Source organism: Lepidochelys kempii, chromosome 1, assembly GCF_965140285.1.
Source record: "Lepidochelys kempii isolate rLepKem1 chromosome 1, rLepKem1.hap1, whole genome shotgun sequence".
In the NCBI taxonomy this organism is placed as follows: Eukaryota; Metazoa; Chordata; order Testudines; family Cheloniidae; genus Lepidochelys; species Lepidochelys kempii.
In genome coordinates this window covers 158,601,017-158,624,131 of record NC_136380.1, presented here as the reverse complement: position 1 = coordinate 158,624,131, position 23,115 = coordinate 158,601,017, and the positions used below count along the sequence as shown (strand labels likewise).

At 43.8% G+C, this 23,115-nt stretch overlaps 1 protein-coding gene across 2 annotated transcripts in view; it reads left to right on the top strand.

Annotated features, from left to right (window-relative positions):
- The window catches only part of SLC37A1 (solute carrier family 37 member 1), a 60,260-nt gene extending 42,325 nt beyond the window's left edge, over positions 1-17,935 (top strand). For both annotated transcript variants that reach the window (XM_073359754.1, XM_073359744.1), the window contains 7 exons: positions 1,425-1,510; positions 2,517-2,565; positions 5,219-5,292; positions 6,944-7,022; positions 7,761-7,858; positions 10,745-10,797; positions 16,327-17,935. In XM_073359754.1, coding sequence (XP_073215855.1) covers positions 1,425-1,510; positions 2,517-2,565; positions 5,219-5,292; positions 6,944-7,022; positions 7,761-7,858; positions 10,745-10,797; positions 16,327-16,342 — 455 coding nt within the window. In that variant the 3' untranslated portion in view covers positions 16,343-17,935. The remainder of the gene's footprint in view (positions 1-1,424; positions 1,511-2,516; positions 2,566-5,218; positions 5,293-6,943; positions 7,023-7,760; positions 7,859-10,744; positions 10,798-16,326) is intronic.
- The last annotated feature ends 5,180 nt before the right edge of the window (positions 17,936-23,115 follow it).

Genomic DNA, 23,115 nt, shown 5'->3' with positions numbered 1-23,115 from the left:
GAAGGGGCGGCAATTATTTCTGGGCCTAGGGGGCGGCAAAACCATTAATCCGCCACTGGTTATTTCAGCATAGCTATGTCAGTCGGATGTGGGCTTGCTCACACTCCTGACCAACATAGCTATGTTGACCTCTTTTAAGTGTAGACCAAGCCAAGTTAGCACCCACAAGAACAGAGATTTTATTCAGCAGTCTAAACACAAATCTCAACTCGGCTGCAAATCCAAGCCACCAACATAGCTACTTGTAGAGTTTGATGGGGACCCAGATGCGTCTGTGCGATACATATAACTGGGCATTTTGCTGTGAGGGCTGCCCTTTGAAAAGAGGTAGGGGGACAGTAGACTATGGAAGAGTTGGGAAAACAAAAGTGCACTTGAAAAATTATTGCAAAAGGGCTATAATAATTGGGTCAAATGCAATAGGAATGAGCACTTCAAAAGTATTTTTCTGTAATTTGGGGGTTATTTCTCCTGCCGTCCACATGCTTAGCAGAATATCGATCCATGGGTCTTTTCTCTCCCTGATGCAGGCTATTTTCTGGGTTTAACGCATTGATGAGAAATGGATTTATTATTATTATTTCATTTTGTATAGCAGGAGCACCCAGGAGCCATAGTCATGAATTTAGAACCTCATTGTGCGAGGCGCTGGACAAACAAAGAACAAAAAAGAGGCCCCTTTCCTAGAGAGCATACCATCTAGGTATAGGACAAGAGGCAACATGAGGAGACAGGCAGACAGGGCAGCACAAGGAGACAAGATGAAATCTCTACTGCATCCTTGCCAGGGTAACCAAAGGATGTATCCAGTATTAACTGAAAGCAGACACAAGGTGGCTTCTGGTGCATCCTACCAAGTGATTTGTGGCTCAGTAAATGTGGGTGACATACCTCTGGATCTTACACTTGAATTTGGATGGGACACAGGGTTTATGATGATGGCTCTTTTGTCATGGTCAGACTATAACATCCTACGTGTTGAGGCTAGGCTTATTCTTCCTCCAGAGGACATGGAGGCCTCAATTCATTGGTTCAACCCCAGAGGCTTGTTTGACGCAGTTGGGTTCCAAAACAGGAGCTGGAAAATGCTGGCGAGCCACTCTACTAATGACACAGCAATACTCTAGATGTCCCCACCAATTACATCATCTTGGGTGTACAGATGACCTCAGAAGGAGCCAATGAGACAGACTACAGTGCCCGTTGCGATTGTCCAGCTCAGTCGAATCATTTGTGGCATAGATGATGATGATAAAGCTACTAACTCAAACTAGATTTTCAGTCCTATGCTTTATGTGTGTTTATAACAGAAGCATACCTTTAGAACAATTACACTGGATTGCTGTAACTTTGGGGAAATATATGTCCAATTATATTGCATAAAATGCTCATCAAATTTATTCTTTAATGTGTCTCTTTTTCAGGTGGCATTTTGGCAGGCATGATATCAGATAGACTGGAAAAAAGGGCTTCAACCTGTGGAATGATGTTACTGCTAGCAGCACCTGCCGTAAGATCTACTCTCCTTATTTTAGTTGTGCCCTTCTGTGCGACTGGGTGAGGCTCTGTGAGCATTTCCATTAGAGATTGCTGTTCTCAGCAATCTCTGATCATTCACCCCAGGATGAAAGTGGCTCTGAAAAGTCTCTGCACAAGAACCAACACAGAGGTTTGGGCTGGTTTTAATAAATTAAATACGCCATTCTTTGGCACGTCATATGCTACAGAACTCTATGAAAAATTATCACATTCAGCTGGCTTTGACAGCACTCCTTTTACTCAGTTATTCAATTCTGAATCAGAATTGCTGGAGGATTCTCTGCTCCTTGAGGTCTTCAAACTACAATTTGAGGACTTCAATAGCACAGATATAGGTGTGAGGTCTTTTTTAGGAGTGGTGGGTGAAGTTCTGTGGCCTGCATTGTGCAGGAGGTCAGACTAGATGATCATAATGGTCCCTTCTGACCTAAATATCTATGAATCTATGAATAAGTGATTTGTCTTTTTGATTTCAAACAACCACCAAATAATCAAAATTGCTGAGCTGTTAATGTTAGGAGTCTGGCTGCCACATATGTACATTGTGATTTTTATAGTGTACTTCTACAATGCATACACTCATCTTGCCAGAATCAGCAGAACTCTGTGCTATGTTTAATTTGAAAGTCTGACGGGTTAAAAAATTATGGTCATATTAATTAGCTACCTCTATGAGACCCCTGTGAGACAAGCAGCCGCATGGGGAAATTGACTGTGATTTCCATGCCTGGGGACTCCAGCAGCAAAAATAACAAACAACTTTTCATCACACAGACAACTAGTATTTTTCATGTTGTGACATTAAGGTGATTTTTTGTGTGTGTGAAAACCTACAATTCTGTGAAGCGCAGGGGCCTTAACTTGCTCTCACTCAGCTTCAGTGGGAATTTATGCTGGTAAAAGCGTGAAAATAGAATCAAACCTTATTTTTCTGTTTTTTTACTACTTAAATGTTTACCCATTCATATCCATTACAGCTATACATGTTCTCTGCAATCAGTAAAATGGGCCTAGAAGCTACTATAGGTGAGAACTTAAATTACATTCTGCCTGCTTTTAACTGGACTTAGTTTTCTTTTACTTTTGTTCCATTCACACTGATTTTTCTGGGGGAAAAGTCTAGAAACTAATTGTCTGCTTTTCAGAGGTGTTGAACACCGGCGGCTCCCAGTGAAGTCAGTTGGATTTCTGCTTAGCCTCTTTAGAGGCCATGAACCACCCTGAGGAAAAGAGCCAGGGACAGCATTTCAGTAGCACAGTTATTTCATTTCAGGCCGTAGGAAAAATAATTGCATTAGAGTTGGTCGAAACATGGAAAACCTCATTCACAAAAACCTTGGAAAACTCAAAGCCCTTTTTATTTCAGGGATTTCAAAAAGAAATGATATTTTTCCTCCATTCAACATGTTTCATAAAAAAAAAATTCGAAAAACTTTTTGGTTTAAATATGTTTAATTTTTGCTTTTTGAATTTCTCGTCTCCTCCATCCCCATTTTTATCCATTTCACTGCTGGTAAAGGGTGTGGGGGGGAACTGAGAGCCCTCCCCCTCCCCCCAAAAGACAGACAGACGAGCACACAAAACTAAGACATTTTCACCAAAAAAAATTCCAATTTTGAGAAAAGGAGACTATTTGAAGGGGGGGGGGACACCTTTGTTTGACCAGCTCCGAATTGCATCTAGACAGATTGTACCACAAGAGGGGCAGTCTGACAGAATGGGCTGAGGGGAAGGAGGTCTCTCTGTGTGGTTCCCCTTGCAGAGTTTCTCCCCAGCCATTCTGTTGGAGGGGGATGTTCTCTAGGGCTTCCCATCAAACTCCCTGGCCGTGCAGCTGAACTGGAGTCACGCTCCCAGGACCTTCCATTGCCTTGCTCCCCCTGCGATTCCCCACACACACACGCCCTTAAATGTGGGTTCCCTTCCACTTAAGGACTTCTGCTAGAAAGCTAATGCCTCGTCCAAGCTGTGTCACTAGTTCCAGAGACTCTCTGTGGGCCTGGAAGGAGGACGATACCCTAGGAAGGGGAGGATGGTGTCCCTGCCACTCAGGAGGGTGAGAATCATGCACAGAGTGGCTGGAAGTGTGATCTGGGCCATTGCTTGACTTTACAGAAAGGCAGATTAAAAGTAGGAGTAGAGTTCATTGCTCTCAGCCTCAAACACTGATGAATCTGGAGAGCCCTTGTCAGGGGAGGGAGATAAGGAAATCCAAAGACGACAAAATACTCTTGAATTAATGGGAACAGTTTGATCTCCTTTTGGAAGCAGAAAGGAACATAATTACCTTAAAAATCACAACTTCTCTCTGCAAACGTTGTACCTATTATTGTTAGAAGTAACCACTGAAACATCTTAGAAGAAAACCATTTTTTTAAAAGTCTTATCCAGTTTTAGCTTATACATTTGTATGTTGTACAGCAACTTTCACCATTTTCCCTGTTTGCTCAAGTCTTTCAAACACCAGCAGGGAGAGAAAAAGACTAGGGGGAAACAGGAAATATATGTATAAAACCACAAACATTATCCTGGGAACTCAGTGGCCAATTTTATTTTAAATGAAGAACATCTTTGTGAGTTTGCATTTTTAGGGGTCAGGAAAAATATTCCTCAAGTGGATTGGGGACTGAAGCATGCTGATAATGTGTAGAGAATTATTAGGAATTAGGTGGTCAAATATTTCTGTAAGGAAGCTCAAATAGAGGCATGTAATTGTAAGGAGAATGCACCTCTGAGCTGACCCAGTGCCCCAAAATGTACACTGTCGGATAACTCTGTTTAATGGTGTTGGGAGTCCTACTCTCTGGCTCATTGCAGACTAGAATCATTGTTAAAAGGATACATCTCTGGGTGCCATAAGCATGACTGAGTTGAGATGGGAGAGAGGGAATTTAATCAAGAAAACCTGATAGAACAGCATGCATCAACGAAAATGCTCTTGCCTCCCTGAGGCCATGATAAGGGGCTTTTCTTTTTGCGTGGTCAGGAAATGAGTGGGGGTGAGGAGTGAGAACCCTGAATAACCAGTGAATAACACTGTTTTTTGTACCTGGAACTGAGAATGCTTGATTCCCTCTTCCAAGTATCAGAAATGGTTAAAGATTCTCTTATAAACTTAAAGGCATGCGATTTTGACCTTTTGTTTGGATAAACTCAGTTTATTTGTGGCCTCCTACCAAATACAAAAGGAGAGGAATTGAAATGTGAAGGCAGTGCTGGTGGTGAGGTTTTATATGTATGGCACAAGCATCCAAAGGCCCAGTTGAGCTTTGGAGCCCCATTGTGGTAGGCCCTGTACAAACTGATAAAGGACTCATCTCCACCCAGAAGGGTTTACAGTCTTAAAAGGCACAAGCAGCTGAAGAGTTGGTGACGGACATAGTCATGTTCTCCACTGTGCTGAAAGCAAACACTCCTTTGTGCTTAAATCTGTCCATTACTATTGAGATGGCTTTATACCCTTGTTTTCCCTGGTAGCCTTGTTAGCCATTTTGAAGCAAAATTGTACTTGTACAAAATTGTACTTCCCATGAATATACTCTTGTAGTTACATTGCATTTATTAAAGATATGTAGTATGTTGAATGATCAAGGTCTAGATCATCACATGGGGTTGTGATGGAAAATAACATAAATTCTGGAAACTTTGTGTTTACTTTTCTTCATCGAACTTCCAACAGTTATGCTGCTTATCAGTGGAGCCCTGGTGAACGGTCCTTATGCGCTGATCACAACTGCGGTCTCAGCTGACTTGGTGAGTTTGGCTCTTTGTTTTACATTTAGCAGACAGTCCTGCTCATTTGCCTTCATTTGCGGGGGAAAGCCTGGTTTCTGTGACGAGTAGTAAATGTGTGTAAAGCATTGAGGGCTCAATTCTGTGTAGTACAGATGTAGTGTGTGTGTGTGGGTTGTACTTTTGTGTACAAGGTAAAGAGTAATGAGCAGGATGGGGAGCATTAAAGAACTCAACCCTGCATTAATACAGATGAGTGGCCTCCAAATTACTCCTGCCTCGTAAGGAGATCAAAGAGGGGCTCTCTTAGATAAACACTTAAGTGTGATCCTCAGAACGCACATTAAGGCCATGTCTCTTTAGATTGTCATTTGCCACCCACATCCTGCACTTTTTTTACCCTGCACCTTTGAGAGTAAGGGATCAGGTGTGCAATGGGCTGGAGACTTCTCTCCATTAGGTGTGGAGGACACTACCGGTTGCTTGCCCTTCCTTTTGCTCATGTTAGCCTCTGCTCACCCATATACTGCACCCCAGTCAGCCTGTGTGCCCTGCTGCCCTGCCACACTAGGCCCTGCAGGCTTGTGGTCTGACTGCAGCACATGCTCCATGAAAACATTGCCCGGGTACCTTTTCTTCAATTTTGCTTTTTCAATGCTAGGTAAATGTATTGCTTTGAAAGGTGCTGGATGGTGAGAGCCCTACAGAGTGAGGTCCTTCACCAGCAGAATAGGTACAGGAAAGGCAGCAGAATTTAAATCCACACCCCACCTCAGCATTCCTCCTGTGCCTCCTTAGTGATCAAAAGGGAGCTGTAGGGTTGAGAGAGAGCTCCCCCTTCAGGTCCATTCAGTCAATAGTCTCATTGCTGTGACTGGCAGCTAGACTGTAGGATCTTGTCACGTAGACACCTGCCCTCTGGGAGCTGGATGGAAACTGCCAACTGATTTTCTCGTATGTCACTGAACAACCATCTGACACTAATGACTTTAGGTGACTGGTGACCTAGACTGAATTCTCCTCAGTGCCCTAAGTAAATGAAAGGCTCTGTCTTCTTAACAATCCTCTGAGCCATTTAAGTCTCCTATATACCAAGTTATAAAATTGTTCCTATGATCATTAGTTTTGCTCTGCAGTCCTATTGAATAACTGGCCTAATGAAAATGGCCTTCACAACTACTTCCTTTTGGTGCCTTTTGACTCAATAACCTGCTGAGTGGGCCTTGATATGGCTTTTATCATTGATACTCTAGCTTTGTTAGTGTTCTTGTCCAATTAGTGATTCTCTTCTGTTCTGCAGAGCTTTCTGATATCAACAGTGGCTGTACTGACAGACCACTATGCAGTTTCAGCGAAAAATTGTGGGCTTGAAGTGCAGCCCATTCTGCCTGAACACCTTGCATGCAGAATAGAAAGGGTTATTTATAAAGAACATCATTAAAGTAGATTGGTCATGGGCGATTTTTTTTTATTTTTATTTTTTTTAGGCAATGATAAAAGGGTCTTGTCCATAGCTATTTAAGGCTACTTGGTAAAGTTCATGCTAACATGTATTTGTCCATTATTTCATGATATGTTTTTCTATGGGAAAGGCCAGGAGCATGAGGCAGATGCATGGCCATTTCCCAGGCTCATCTGTAAATGGTTCTGAATGGAATATTTGTCACGATAGGGTACCCATAAAAGTCTGAAAGGAAATGCAAGAGCCCTGTCCACAGTTACGGCTATCATCGATGGAACAGGTTCTGTAGGTAAGCTATTGTTTGGAAGCTGCCGGCCTTATCTGCAGGAGGCTTTCTGTGGCTCTAGGTGCTAAAGAATTACAATTTAGTTCTGCTCTGAAAGCGGACTAAAGCTGGCATCAAGGAGTTCCATGTCTGTGTCTCAATGATTTGCACATCACATGTGCGCAGTTTGCATTTAAAAAGATGGCTCCCTCCCTCCCCCCCCAAACTGTCAGTGCTACAAAATCAACTCAGGCTCTTTGTCAAGCTGGATTCTCTCCATGTCACACCTGGCTAGTACTCAGCATCACTTTGGGAGTGGGTCATGGGCAAAGATGGCTTTAGGCCTCCTTTCTACTTCCCCAGGCTTGGTGGTGGTGGGCTGGCCCCCAGCACAAATTAGAACAGTATACGCCATGGGGCTGTTCTGGACACCTGATCAAGGATGCCTTGGTTATGCCCTCTGCACCAGCAGTGGTGAGGGAGGCAGAGATTCACTGTGATAGACCTACACAATCTGCAGATGCCTCTAACCAAGGGGAATCATCCACTGGCCATCTGGCTACACCAGTGTTATGGCAGCTTTGCAGCCATATATACTGTCTATAAACTTTATGGATCCTCTTACAAATGTGTGCCAAAATGGGTTTGCTTTTATGAAGGTTGAAACTGAGTAAAATATCCAAACACGGAATATCTTGTCATTGGAACTAGTAATGTTTCCATCTCAGAATTTTAACATGTCATATCACTATTGTATTTTAGGTGCTGCTTTAGGGCCTCTGTTAGCTGGTCTCATCTCTCCCTCTGGTTGGAATAATGTATTTTACATGCTAATGGTGGCAGATGCATTTGCCTTACTAGTAAGTGTAAATAAAACATTTAGTGCCAGATTTCTTTCTTAAAAAGCCCTTCATGTTAAAATGGAAATTTCCTCACGTCATTGTGATTTGTATATTCTATTATTGAGTGGGAAGTTTCCATTCATATTGTAGAGCTATTTTTGTTTGTTTTTATTTAAAGAGCTAAGATGAGCATTTTGAAATTCTTGTTGAACTTTCAAAAAGAAAAGGAGGACTTGGGGCACCTTAGAGACTAACCCATTTATTTGAGCATAAGCTTTCGTGAGCTACAGCTCACTTCATCGGATGCATCTGATGAAGTGAGCTGTAGCTCACGAAAGCTCATGCTCAAATAAATGGGTTAGTCTCTAAGGTGCCCCAAGTCCTCCTTTTCTTTTTGTGAATACAGACTGACACGGCTGCTACTCTGAAACCTGTTGAACTTTGAAGCCAGAGAGCCGCTTAGCTTCACTGGGTGATATCTGTATGCAGTAGCTCACCAAAGGGATTGCCGCAAACGTAGTTGGAAGCACAAATTTTTCTCTTTAAAGGCAGCACTGAAGCAGAAACACCAATTTACTAAGATAGTAACACATTTGGCTGCACTGCCACAGAACCAGTATCACATGGAAATGCAACTGAATGCGTCACATATTCCAATTGGATGTCCATCGTGTCTTTCTCCTATTTGACATAAAAGTGTAATGGCTGGGATCATCTGAAAAGAGGCTGGTTTTGACTTGTCCTATTTTATCTTATCGAGGCAGGTTGTCTTCTGTGGTGTTTAAGGCAAAAGATAAGGGGTCAGGAGATCTGTGGACTAATTACTTGCTGGTGTAACTCTATTAAATTCAGTGGTTTTACAGCAGCAGAAAATATAGTCTCTAGGTTCTGTTTCTAATTTTGTCACAGACTTCCTGAATGCCCTTCGTCAAATCTCTTAACTTCTTTGTGCCTCTGGTTTGCCCCTCTGCCAAGGGAGGATGGCAATACTGACCCACCTCAGAGAGGATTAGGGAAGCTTCATTTATTAATCCTTTGTAAAGTGCTTTGGTATCACTTGATGGAATGCGGTAACAGAAGGGCTAAATTTTTGTTAGACTCTTCAGAATCAGGCCCCATCTCTCCTGTCTGATCTGCAAGGACAGTCCGATATGCCATACAGTTCCATTGAATTCAGTCACGTACATGCAGGGAAGGTAGGGCGACCAGACGTCCCGATATTAGGGGCTGTCTTAAAAAGCAACTGCTTTCATGTTGCTATGGACTGGCACAAGATCCAATTCTTTTGAAGGAGCTGAATGTCCCTTTCCATCATAGATGACAGAACCCAGCAAGTGGGAAGCAGATGTTTCCAAGTGAATAAATGTGTGTTTATAAATGATTGCATAGCTTCTTTACTCAGCCATTACTGGTACTGCAAGGATTTCTACTAGCCAGTGGGTAAAGTCTTTGTCAAGGCGATAAATCCAGCTATTGGAACCTTCCCCCCTCACCCCCAATATAACAAATAGCACTTTTAAGATCTATATTTTAAACTGATTTTTTTTCAAAAGTGCATGAGGGAATTAGGCCCTTGAATTCCAATGGGAATTAGGTGTGTAAAGGGGGAATAGGTGCCTTGGAAAATCACAGCCTTCACTTCTAAAAATAGTTGTAACTGGTTCACACTGATATTAGCCAGAAAACATGGAAGACTGACATTTTCTTAGCATGGGTTTTTCATCAAACATCATCTGTAAGATCACTCTTCTGTTCCCTCTTAATGGAGGACTGTATTAATCGGTATACCTATGACAATAAGTATAAAGGGCCTGATCCTGCAGTCAGTAATGGACCTGAGTAAGTTTAATTGCTTACAGGATTAGACCCAAATGTGTGGCCATGTCTACACTACCCGCTGGATCGGTGGGTAGTGATCAATCTATCGGGGATCGATTTATCGCGTCTAGTGTAGACGCGATAAATCGATCCCCAATTGCTCTGCCGTCGACTCCGGAACTCCGCCAGGGCGAGAGGCAGAAGCGGAGTCGACGGGGGAGCGGCAGCCGTCGATCCCACGCTGCGAGGATGCGAAGTAAGTGATTCTAAGTCGATCTAAGATACGTCGACTTCAGCTACGCTATTTTCGTAGCTGAAGTTGCGTATCTTAGATCAATCCCCTCCCTCCCCCCCAGTGTAGACCAGGGCATAGTCTCAGAGCAACGGTGGTATAAGAGTTACCATTTTTCCTGCAGTCTTGGGCTCCCTCTGCTGGTCTCGTCAGAGTCTTGCTGGTACAATAATTAAATAGTTATTGTTAGAACTGGTAAAAAATGGAGAGGCAGGGAGGACAATCACCATGAATTTCACTCCTTTTCATCCCACAGATTTAGAAGTGGAACAATTTTTTTGTCTGAAATAGTTATCCCAAATGTTTGGAAATTGGAGGCAGAGGTGTTGGGTGGGATGGGGGTTTTCTCCAGTTTTCCCCTTCCCCCCTGCCCCACTTTGCCACGGAAAAGGTAGGCAGAAGCGGGGGGTGGGGGGGAAGAGGTTTGCAGGGAGAGGGAGAGGAAAAAACCATTTGAAAAAACAATGGGTTTTGTTTTTTCAATTTTGTCACAATGTGGGGTGGGACTGCAAAAATGTCCTAATTTGAAAAATGTCCATCAGCTCCAGTCCTTGCATAACCTCTGGATCCTTGGTGATTCAGAGAAAGACTTTGATTTAGCTCCTCTCACATGAGTGGTGCAAATTCATCTTCCAACCATTGACTGAACATGTGCGAATATAATGGGTTTCCATTCAGCTGAACTGGGATAACATTAAATGAAGAATTCAGAATTGCAGTATGCATTTGACACTGAAAACTTAGGTGAGTGGTTCACCTGTCTAGATTTTTAACCCAGATTTGTTTTTGTACAGTTCTTACTCCGTCTTATACGAAAAGAACTCCAGTGTAAGATGGACCAGACCTTGTAAGTCTTTCTTGTGTTTTTCTATATGATGATTAAATGTTTTCATATGTCATTCTTGGCCTCTCCACCTTTGTGCTCCTTCTCCTTGCAGAAATCACAGATTCTTTGTTTATGTGCATGTACCTTAATCTGCCGGTTTTCTCTGCATTGTAAAGAGTAACCTCTTTTTCTTTAAATCATGAAACTCTTTCTTCAGAACTATTTTTTAAAACAGTAGAGAAAATTGAGTTCTCTGTCACGTTCTCTGTACGTTTTCTCCAAAGGTTGGGGCCCTCTTAATTTTTCACTCTTGAGTGTGAAACTTGGCAATATGAGGTTTTTGGTTGGTTGGGGGGTGGATTTATTTTAATAGCTCAAATTGTACTTTTTTTCAGAAGTTGGCAGGAAGGAAGGGTGACTCTGATTTCAAACCAGAGTAAACCCAGAGAAGTTACACTCATTTTACTTTGTATAACTCCACTGATTTAGTGGAAGGCTATGTCTACACTACGAAATTAGGTTGAATTTATAGAAGTCGGTTTTGTAGAAAGCGTTTTTATACAGTCGATTGTGTGCGTCCACAGTACCGAGGCAACCGTCGACTTCCCACAGTTCCCGCAGTCTCTGCCGCCCATTTGAATACTGCGTAGAAATCCCAATGCTTGATGGGGCAAAAACATTTTCGCAGGTGGTTTTGGGTACGTATTGTTAGCCGCCCCCCCCCCCCTTCCCTCCCTCCGTGAAAGCAACGTCAGACAATCGTTTCGTGCCTTTTTTCCTGGGTACCCGTGTAGACGCCATACCACAGCAAGCATGGAGTCTGCTCAGCTCACTGTCACCGTATGTCTCCTGGGTGCTGGCAGACACGGTACTGCATTGCTACACAGCCGCAGCTCTTTGCCTTTTGGCAGCAGACAGTGCAGTATGACTGGTAGCCATCGTCACCATACTCCAAGGTGCTCTTTTAGCTGACCTTGGTAAGGCCGGTCAGGGGCGCCGGGGCAAACATGGGGTTGACTCAGCCAGGTCATTTCCCTTTTAAGTTTTGTCTCATGGCGATTCAGTCCTGCTGGCAGTCATATTGCACTGTACTGTACAGTCGTACTGTAATGAGCACTCCGGAGACGATGGCCAGCAGTCATACTGCACCGTCTTCTGCCGAGCACCCAGGAGATGACGATGGCCAGCAGTTGTACTGCACCGTCTGCTGCCAGCAAGATGTATAAAGATAGATGAGGTGGATCAAAACAAGAAATAGACCATATTTGTTTTGTATTCATTTTCTCCCCCCTTCCTCCCTCCCTCCGTGAAATCAACAGCCTGTTAAACCCAGGGTTTTAAGTTCTAACCTTGAGGGGGCCATTCTGTTTCTCCTTGATGCAAAGCCACCCCCTTTGTTGATTTTAATTCCCTGTAAGCCAACCCTGTAAGCCATGTTATCAGTCACCCCTCCCTCCGTCAGAGCAATGGCAGACAATCGTTTCACACCTTTTTCCAGCGCAGATGCCATAGCACTGGGAACATGGAGTCCGCTCAGATCACCGCGGCAGTTATGAGCATTATAAACACCGTGCGCATTATCCAGCAGGATATGCAGAACCATAACCTGCAAGAAAAGCAAAACCAGGCAAGGAGGAGGCGACTGCAGCACTGTGACGAGAATGATGAGGACATGGACATAGACTTCTCACAAAGTACGGGCCCCTGCAATGTGCACATCATGGTGTCAATTGGGCAGGTTCATGGTGTGGAACGCCGATTCTGGGCCCAGGAAACAAGCACAGAGTGATGGGACCACATAGTGTTGCAGGTCTGGGACAATTCCCAGTGGCTGAGAAACTTTCGCATGCGTAAGGGCACTTTCATGGAACTTTGTAACTTGCTGTCCCCTGCCCTGAGGCGCAAGAATACCAAGATCAGAGTAGCCCTCACCGTTGAGAAACGAGTGGTGATAGCCCTGTGGAAGCTTGCAATGCCAGACAGCTACCGGTCAGTCGGGAATCAATTTGGAGTGGGCAAATCTACTGTGGGGGCTACTGTGATGCAAGTAGCCAACGCTATCGCTGAGCTGCTGATATCAAGGGTTGTCACTCTGGGAAATGTGCAGGTCATAGTGGATGGCTTTGCTGCAATGGGATTCCCTAACTGGTGGGGCAATAGCGGAACCCATATCCTTATTTTGACACCGGAGCACCAAGGCAGCAAGTACATAAACCGCAAGGGGTACTTTTCAGTGGTGCTGCAAGCACTGGTGGATCACAAGGGACATTTCACCAAATTCAACGTGGGATGGCTGGGAAATGTACATGACACTCGCATCTTCAGGAACTCTGGTCTGTTTCAACAGCTGCAGCAAGGGACTTACTTTCCAAACCAGAAAATAACCATTGGGGATGTTGAAATGCCTATCGTTATCCTTGGGGACCCAGCCTACCCCTTAATGCCAGGGCTCATGAAGCCACACACAGGCGCCCTGGAAAGTAGTCAGGAGCTGTTCAACTATAGGCTGAGCAAGTGCAGAATGGTGGCAGAAAGTGTATTTGGGCGTTTAAAAGCACACTGGCGCAGTTTGCTGACTCGGTTAGACCTCAGCGAAACCAATATTCCCATCGTTATTACTGCTTGCTGTGCGCCTCACAATATCTGTGAGAGTAAGGGGGAGATGTTTATGGCGGGGTGGGAGGTTGAGGCAAATCGCCTGGCTGCTGATTACGTGCAGTCAGACACCAGGGCGGTTAGAAGAGCACAGGAGGGCGCAGTGCGCATCAAAGAAGCTTTGAAAACCAGTTTCATGACTGGCCAGGCTACGGTGTGAAAGTTCTGTTTGTTTCTCCTTGATGACCCGCCGCCCCCCCGGATTCACTCTACTTTCCTGTAAGCTAAGCACCCTCCCCTCCCCCCTTCGATCACCGCTTGCAGAGGCAATAAAGTCATTGTTGCTTCACATTCATGCATTCTTTATTTATTCATCACACAAATAGGGGGATAACTGCCAAGGTAGCGCGGGAAAGGTGGTGGAGGAGGGAAGGACAAGACCACACAGCACTTTAAAACTTTAAAACTTATTGAATGCCAGCCTTCTGTTGCTTGGGCAATCCCCTGGGGTGGAGTGGCTGGGTGGCCTGAGGCCCCCCCTCCACGTTCTTGGGCATCTGGGTGAGTAGGCTATGGAACTTGGGGAGAAGCGCAGTCAGTTACACAGGGGCTATAGCGGTAGTGTGTGTTCCTGCTGCCTTTCCTGCAGCTCAACCATACACTGAAGCATATGAGTTTGATCCTCCAGCAGCCTGAGCATTGACTCCTGCCTTCTTTCAGCAAGCTGACGCCACCTACCATCTTCAGCCCGCCACCTCTCCTCGCGGTCATATTGTGTTTTACTGCACTCTGCGATTGTCTGCCTCCACGTATTTTGCTGTGCTCTGTCAGTGTGGGAGGACAGCATGAGGTCAGAGAACATTTCATCATAAGTGCGTTTTTTTCACCTTCTAATCTTTGCTAGCCTCTGGGAAGGAGAAACATATGCAGCTGGTGGAGGAAAAAAAGGGAGAGTGGTAGTTAAAAAGACACATTTTATAGAACAATGGGTACATTCTTTCACGGTAAACCTTGATGTTAACATTACATAGCACACGTGCTTTCATTACAAGGTGGCATTTTGCCTCTTATTGAGGGTATGCCGGTTTGGTGTGAGAGATCCCTCACGCAGGGCCAGGCAGCAGAATTCAGCTTGCAAGCAGCCATGGTAAGCCACAGTCTTTTGGCTTCTTTAACCTCCATAACGTGTGGGAATGGTTTCAAACAGCAGCGCCCTCGTTTCCCGTACGAAGTAGCCGTTGGGTTGGCCATTAAAAATGGGTTGCTGATTTAAAAGGAGGGGCTGCGGTTTCCGGGTTCACGTGCAGCAGAAACCCAACTAACACCCCCCCACACACACACCCAATGCTCTGGGATGATGGCTTCACCCCTCCCCCCACCGTGTGGCTAACAGCGGGGAAGATTTCTGTGCAGCCACAGGCAAACAGCCCAGCAGGAACGGGCACGTCTGAATGTCTGCTTACTAAAACCACCCTGTTTCAACCAGGTGACCATGAATGATATCACTCTCCTGAGGATAACACAGAGAGATAAAGAACGGATGTTGTTTGAATGCCAGCGAACACCGGGACCATACACTGCAGTGCTTTGTTCTGCAATGATTCCTGACTACATGCTACTGGCCTGGTGTGGTAAAGTGCCCTACCATGGAGGACGGAATAAGGCTGCCCTCCCCAGAAACCTTTTGCAAAGGCTTTGGGAGTACATCCAGGAGAGCTTTATGGAGATGTTCCTGGAGGATTTCCACTCCATCCCCAGATACGTTAACAAACTCTTCCAGTAGCTGTACTGGCTGCGAATGCCAGGGCAAATTAATCATTAAACACGCTTGCTTGCTTGCTTTTAAACCATGTATAATATTTACAACGGTACACTCACCAGAGGTCCCTTCTCCGCCTTCAGGGTCTGGGAGCCTGCCTTGGGTGGGTTCGGGGTTTACTGGGTCCAGAGTGATAAACAGATCCTGGCTGTTGGGAAAACTGGTTTCTCTGCTTCCTTGCTGTGAGCTATCTACAACCTCCTCCTCATCATCATCTTCCTCGGCCCCAAAACCCGCTTCCATGTTGCCTCTCACTCCTTGGACAGAGTCAAAGCACAGGGTTGGGGTAGTGGTGGCTGTACCCCCTAGAATGGCATGTAGCTCATCATAGAAGTGGCATGTCTGGAGCTCTGAACCGGAGCGGCCGTTTGTCTCTCTGGTTTTTTGGTAGGCTTGCCTGAGCTCCTTAATTTTCACGCGGCACTGCTGCAGGTCCCTGTTATCGCTTCTGTCCTTCATGCCACTGGAGATTTTTTCAAATATTTTGGCATTTCGCCTTTTCAAACGGAGTTCTGCCAGCACGGATTCGTCTCCCCATACAGCAATCAGATCCCATACCTCCCATTCAGTCCATGCTGGAGCTCTTTGGCAATTCTGGGACTGCATGGTCTCCTGTGATGATGAGCTCTGCATGGTGGCCTGTGCAGGTGAGCTCGCCACGCTGGCCAAACAGGAAATGAGATTCAAAAGTTCGCAGGACTTTTCCTGTATACCTGTCCAGTGCATCTGAGTTGAGAGCGCTGTCCAGAGCGGTCACGACTGAGCACTCTGGGATAGCTCCCGGAGGCCAATACCGTCGAATTGCGTCCACAGTATCCCAAACTCGACCCGGCAAGGCCGATTTTCAGCACTAATCCCCTCATCGGGGTGGAGTAAAGAAATTGATTTTAAGAGCCCTTTAAGTCGAAAAAAGGGCTTCATCATGTGGACGGGTACAGGGTTAAATTGAGGTAACACTGCTAAATTCGACCTAAACTCGTCGTGTAGACCAGGCCTTAGTGAAATCAGGTCCCTCATCTATAAATACAGCATAGAATAGGAAAGTGTATAACAAAGAATGTGGACAGCATTTTGAAGTTATTGATCTTTTGTTATGCACTGCTTCCAAACTTCTCATATTAGCTATTCTTTCACAGGTTTAAAGAACACTGAATTATGATATCTCAGACATGGAATTAAGGTCTTCATGTGTGATCAAAACTCCACCCTCAAAAGACTGGAATAAATTATTCTGTATTTGAAATTTGTCTTGTGGAGCATTTTGCACATTTACCAGGAGAGGATTGAGAAATTCAGTTGGTGAATTCCTGGTGAAGTTTTTTTGTTTTCTGTTTTTGTTTTGTTTCCTGTTTGCACATGCATCAATCTCTCAGGATGGTGACTGTTTATCACATGAAGAGACAGAAGTTTTGGGAAGCTGCTAGCTGTATGCCTTAACTGAGCCAAAAGAGAAATACCAAGTGCCTTTTGATTCATTTTGATAGGATATTTTACGTAAATCTTTAAACTGCTTATTTTTAACAAAATGGAAGGAGATTTGAGAATAGAGCGCAAAAAAGAAAATGAACTCTCTTCAGATGCTCCAGCAGTGGAATGTGCCAATGGTACTAGCAGAGCATTTGTGAGCAAAGTGTCCTTTAAGAACATAAGAGCGGTCACATTGGGTCAGACCAATGGTCCATCCAGCCCAGTATCCTGTCTACCGACAGTGGCCAGTGCCAGGGTCCCCAGAGGGAATGAACAGAACAGGTCATCCTCAAGTGATCCGTCCCCAGTTGCCTATTTATGCCACATCTTAAAAGATAAGGTCATCACACTCTATGTGAAGGTACCAGCTGGCTCAGAGTCACTGCTATTCAATATCCTGAAACAGTAAGAAAGTGGTCTGAGCATATTATCAGACTTTATCTACAGCACTAACTGATCCTACATTGTAAACTCCCAAGGGCAGCATTCTGCTCTTTTATGTATAATATATTGGAACTTGTACATAAGTAGTTACAATGTACTGTGAAAAAGTAGCCTACACTGGCTCTCTGGAGGCGGAGTTTTGCTCATTTGGGGTTGTCAGAAAAGGATACTCAAACAACAAAGAGACTTATTAAGGTGAAGCATTTCTGTAAGGCGTTTGAATGATTTTGAGGGCGTTATATACTGGTTGAGCAAACGTCATCGAATTGTTTTGTTGTTAAGTCGATCGGCTACTTTGGAGTTGCCGGTTATTTTTAATTGGGAGGGCAAAGGCGTGGTCTCATCTGTGACTGAAGCTTTACTAGTTCCTTTTTTTTTTTTTTAATGGGTGAACAAAAAATTGATCCTGGTTTAAACCCTGATCCTGAAATGGTGTTGAGTTCAAGCGCCCCCCTTGACTTCAATGGGGCTGGATGCCGAAGCAGGGAGTCTGTCCACTCAGAGCTCATTGCAGGATCAGGACCTTAATCATAGCACCAAAAATCTGTCAACAGACTAATGTTGCAGTCCAAGTACAGAGCCAAAGTATATGGTTTTTAAAAAAAACAAACCTGACCCCACACACTGGCCGTAAAGTGGATAGAGGAAATTCAGAGGTTTATATTATCCTGTAAGTGCAAGCGTTAGTGTTTTCATAATACACTGTTTCTTCTTGATCTGACAGTTTTTAATCTCCTTCCAATAGAAGACAAGCTTCTGGTGAATATTTGTAAGATGTACAATAATATTAAAGGGAATTTCTATAAAAGAGATGTTTATGTGGACTATAAAGGTTAAATAGACTTAAACTGTATATTCTTATAATGTGTATTTATTAAACCTCTCTGTAACTGTTCTTCTGAATTTTGCTTTTTTAACTTTTTTACAAAACATGGTGGTACTGTACATACCTCACTTGCTTAACAAAATAACCTTTTTTAAAATAAGCCTCAAAACATACAAAGAAATGTCTTCTTTCTCATCAACTTCTTGTTTGCATTTTTGTTTCTGGCACAATGCTTAATCTTTTTGGGTTGTTTTGGGTGGGTTTTTTTTGTTTTTTAATTCTTTAACCTTTGAGCAATTGTTCTTGAACTCATGCTTTTCTCCTGTTTTTTTTTTTTTTTTTGCATTTTTGGCCCTGGTTCAGCAAAGCGCTTAGGCACGTGCTTAAGTGCCATTGACTTGAACAAGACTTCACAAATGCTTAATCTAAGCACTTACTTATGCACTTTGTTGCAAATAAAGGTCCCTACTCAGCAAAGAATCGGCCTCAATCCAATAGATTTATGCATGTGCCAAAGTCCGTGTTTGTGATCCAAACGGTCTCTGTCCTGCAAAGATTTACGTAAATACTTAACTTCACACATTGTGAACAGATCCATTAAAATCAAGGGGACCACACACACTGCATAAAGATAAACAGATGCCTAAGTCTTTGCAGGATTCAGGCCTTAGTTGCCAAAACCGTTTTACTCCTAAACTCCGCCATTTGCAAGTAGTTGTTTTTAAAGCTTTGTCACTCCAGCTAAAGTCTTATGTTAAAGTGCTTCTAATTGTATTAGTTGATAACAGAATTATATTGGTAAGATATTTAGTGTATTCCAATTTTTAAGTTTTCCTTCTTAGGAGCTCACATTATTCATTTCATTTTTTTTATTTTTTTGCAATATAAGAGCCCACATGTGAGTCAATGAACGTGTCACAGGCAGGACTAAGAGCCCTCCCTCCCACTGACTGCACTGGTGAATTAGAGCTCTCAGCTACTCACATTGTGTCCTTTATGGTTCGGAAGTTTAGATTCTTTTGAATTTACACAATCCTTGCAGTTCACTTAACTGATGTGGGATTTTCTTCAGTGTTGTGATATTCTCTTGAAGGAGCTCTTTAGCTCTTTATTTGGGGTCCAGTGGGAGAATCCTCATGTGTAAATCAGAAAAAAACCACTAAAATGCTAGCCAGCAAATTGAATGTCCAAGATATCTTGCGGAATAATAAACCTGGTGAAGCATTAATGATGTTTTCTAAGGTGCTAGGAAATTCATTACTTTCTGTGCCAGGAAAAGAATTTGTCGTCATATGGAGTTCCCTGGCCATTAAGGCCAAAGGGTTTTGTCTGTAACAGGAATTCTGCCTAAGAACAGCAGGATCAGGCTTCAAATTTCCAAAGGGCCCTCAGTCTAACCTCTAAATATGTGTTCACAGCTTGCATGTGTAAACATTTTCTGGTGCAGATAATTAAATTTGAAGGCCTAACTCCCATACCTAATTTGCCCATGGGCAAGGAATTTGGCCACTTCTCTTTTATAATCAGCCCTAAAAATCCTTGCATTCTGAACAAACAGTGCATTTTGTTAGCTTCTGGTATGGATACTCATTCACCTGGGGGTGAACAAATCTGGTGACAAATGTGTATAGGAATGCAGAAGTGCAGTAATCAAAGTAGGGTTAGTATCTGAATGTGAAGTGTTTGTTTTAAATATTGATTATTTGCAGATTAAAATATTTTTTCATAGCACGTATTAAATAAAGATGGATTCTGCATTTCAGTTTAAAATGTGGATCACTTTTTGCCTCTTTTATATTTTAATAAGGAAATTGTTCATTTCCTGCCTGTGAGAGTAGAGAGTAGCCCTTTCTTGCAGGAGTAGTGGAGCTAGTTTATTAAGGAAAACAAACTAGAATCTTTCTTCCAGACACAGTGGCTTTCTCACTTGAAAGTGGAATTAGACACCTTGGAGCAGGATGCAATGACCAATGTGACAATTAGAGAGATGATGTGGGTGAGGTAATAGCTTTTATTAGACCAATTTCTATCTGTGAGATACATTAAGCCTTCCTCTCTGTCCTGTGTGAAAGCAGGCACTCAGGAAAGGAGACGGGCCCAGCACTTCTTATACTAGTTAGCTTAGAGTGCCATTTAAACTCCATGTCTATTATGTTCCATCTGTTCTTGGATTTGTAGTCCATATATGTAAACAATGAATATTCCTGTGTCTTCCCTCTTTACTCTGCTCTATCTTTTCTCTCCTTTTCCCTCCTCTCTGTTCCCAGCCCTCTCAAGAATTTCATGGTCTTGATCAACTTCGTGTTTAATGTTGTGTGACTCTCCTAGAGATATAATGGGATTTAAAGCACTTCTGCATGGGGGAAAATGCTAGGAGCTGAAAGCAAGTTTCCACTTAAGGAAGCTTTGCAAAATTACATCAGAAGAAAGATTTCCATGCGTCTAAAATACTTCTAAAGAAAATATGCAGGGGGACTCTGAAATCTAGTACCTTTTTATGGGGAGGTGAGGGGAAGAGGAGCAAGAAATGAAGAAATGAACAAGTATGAAAAAAAAATTCAATTTGATGTACAAAAAACTGGAAGCCCTGAGGTGGTTAGAAAACTATAAAGGCCCATGTGGCACAGAGCAATTTCAAATGGTTTTGGTAAGTGCAGTCTGCAGCTGTGGCACTCCGCCTTGCAGAGCTAGAGAGCTACTTCGGCGTCACAGAGATATAGGGCCATAGCAAAATAGATGGAGAGAAAGGTTAAGCCCATCTGCCTGGGTGTTTGTAGACAGACCCACACAGGTTTGGCCTCCAGCGGGCCACCTACTTGTCACTGCAGTGCAGACATGAAGCTGGTGTCCTGGAATGCAAAATGCATTGGGAGTAATCCCACCTTTGAGAATTCCTGAACCACTTCCTTCTCTGGTGAGGTTCCAAGTGGGACAGCTTCCAAAAACTATTGGCATAGTCCACTATTACTAGAATTAATGTACGTCTTTCTTTATTGGATCAAAAGACTCATCCTAATCTTCCCAAAAGGCCACTTCTCATTGGAACCAAGGGAACTAGAAGAGGCTGGTAGCTTTCTGAGCCACCTTCTGGCACTCTGGACAGGAGGCACAAAAACTTGCCATCTCATGATGGGCCATCAAGACTGCAACCAATCTCTGTAGAGTCTTCTCCCTTCCCATGTGGCCAGCAGAGGGTAAGATATGGACAAGCCATAGAACTTCCCTTTGAACTAGTTTCGAGCATAATGTAAGATATCCGAACTCTTTCATTTTTGGATAAATTGGTCCACTCAGTAAAACAACTCATTTCTCAACTCAAAATGAGGAAACAAGGTGGCCAATCTTTCACGAGTTACCACCCTATTTATCATCCATCACTGCTGGTGTGCTCCCGGAAGTTCTTCTCGCTCCTGTTCTGCCACTAGATTAAATTGTTCCCTGACAATGTCTGGTTCCAGGGTAGCAATTGATCCATATAGTAACCTGGTCTCAGAGGCCTTGAAAGTAAAAGCTGCTCCCTTATTTATATTGTAAATCTTCAGTTTAGGGACTTTCTTTTACTATGTGTTTGTACAGTGCTTAGCACAATGAGGCCCTGATCCTAACTGGAACCTTTAGGCACAACCCAAATTAAAATAATAAAGAATATCTAACCATGCCTTGTAACTGGTTTGGCTGGTCCTTCTTCCTTCCAGCTCTCTTTGCACTTAGCCATCCGAGAGTGCATTGCCTCACATCCTGCTTTTGCTGCTCTGTGCCGATGCCCTGGAGAAACTCTAGCCTCTCTGGAGCACTATGGGATAGCTGCCTACATTTTCCCGGAATGGATTAATACAAACAAGGTAGGTGCAGACATACAAACATGGTTGTGATGGCAGTAAAGCTGCTCCATGGACACAAATTGAACCATGTTGCCTGTAACCAGTGAAGGTGACTATGTCCTTCTCCCACCATGCTAAAACGTGACTTGATAACACGACTTCAGACATTTTAGCCTGCATGTTGTCAGAGCTTTTTGGTCATGCAAAGCTAACTCGATTGAGCTAACCCTATTGGAAAAAACATACCCATTTAGCCAATCAAGCAAGGGTCTAGTAATTTACAAAACCAGGGTTCAAACCTCTAGTGAGGACAAAGGTAAAGGAAGTACAGTAACTCCTCACTTAAAGTTGTCCCAGTTAATGTTGTTTCATTGTTACGTTGCTGATCAATTGAGAACATGCTCGTTTAAAGTTGTGCAGTGCTCCCTTATAATGTCGTTTGGCAGCCACCTGCTTTTTCCACTGCTTGCAGGAAGAGCAGCCCGATGGAGCTAACTGGTGGGGGCTTGGAACCAGGGTGGACCAGCAGCCCCCCCATCAGCTCCCCTTTCCCCTAAGTTCCCTGTGTCACAGCCTCCCAGCAGGCTACCAATTGCCGGCAGTTCAGCTGTCCCTCCCTGCACTGCCATGTGCTGCTCCTGCCCTCTGCCTTGGAGCTGCTCCCCGGAACCTCCTGCTTGCTGAATGTGGGGGGGAGAGGTGGGGAAGGAAAGAGGGGGGCTAATGTGAAAGTGTCCCCCACCCCCCCTGCTCCTGCATTCCGCTTACCTCATCTTCCATAGAACAGGGGGAACACATGACAGGGCTCAGGACGGAGGGAGCTTCCTGGGAGCAGCTGCTGTCTCAGCTTGCTGATCAACTTAAAAAGGCAGTGTACTTAGAGTGGCATCAGCTACTTAAAGGGGCAATGTTCATCTCTCTCTCTCTCACTCACACACACACGGTGTGTCTCTGTCTGCCATGCTGTCTCCCCTCCCTCCATTCATGCTGCCTTGTAGAATGTGAGGCTACATTACCAACAATATGTTAACCCTTGAGGGCTCAACCAATTGCTAGTTCACCACCTCAACCAAGCTTCACAATCATCATCGCTGTGTACCAGTATTAAATGGTTTGTTTAAAATGTATTGTGTGTGTATGTATATATAATATAGTCTTTTGTCTGGTGGAAAAAAATTTCCCTGGAACCTACCCCCCCCACACACACACCCCCTATTTACATTAATTCTTATGGGGAGATTGGATTCGCTTAACATCGTTTCGCTTAAAGTTGCATTTTTCAGGAACATAGCTACAACGTTAAATGAGGAGTTACTGTAACTTAAATCTACTGAAAGTGCCCTGGGAGAAGCACTGTATTAAAACAG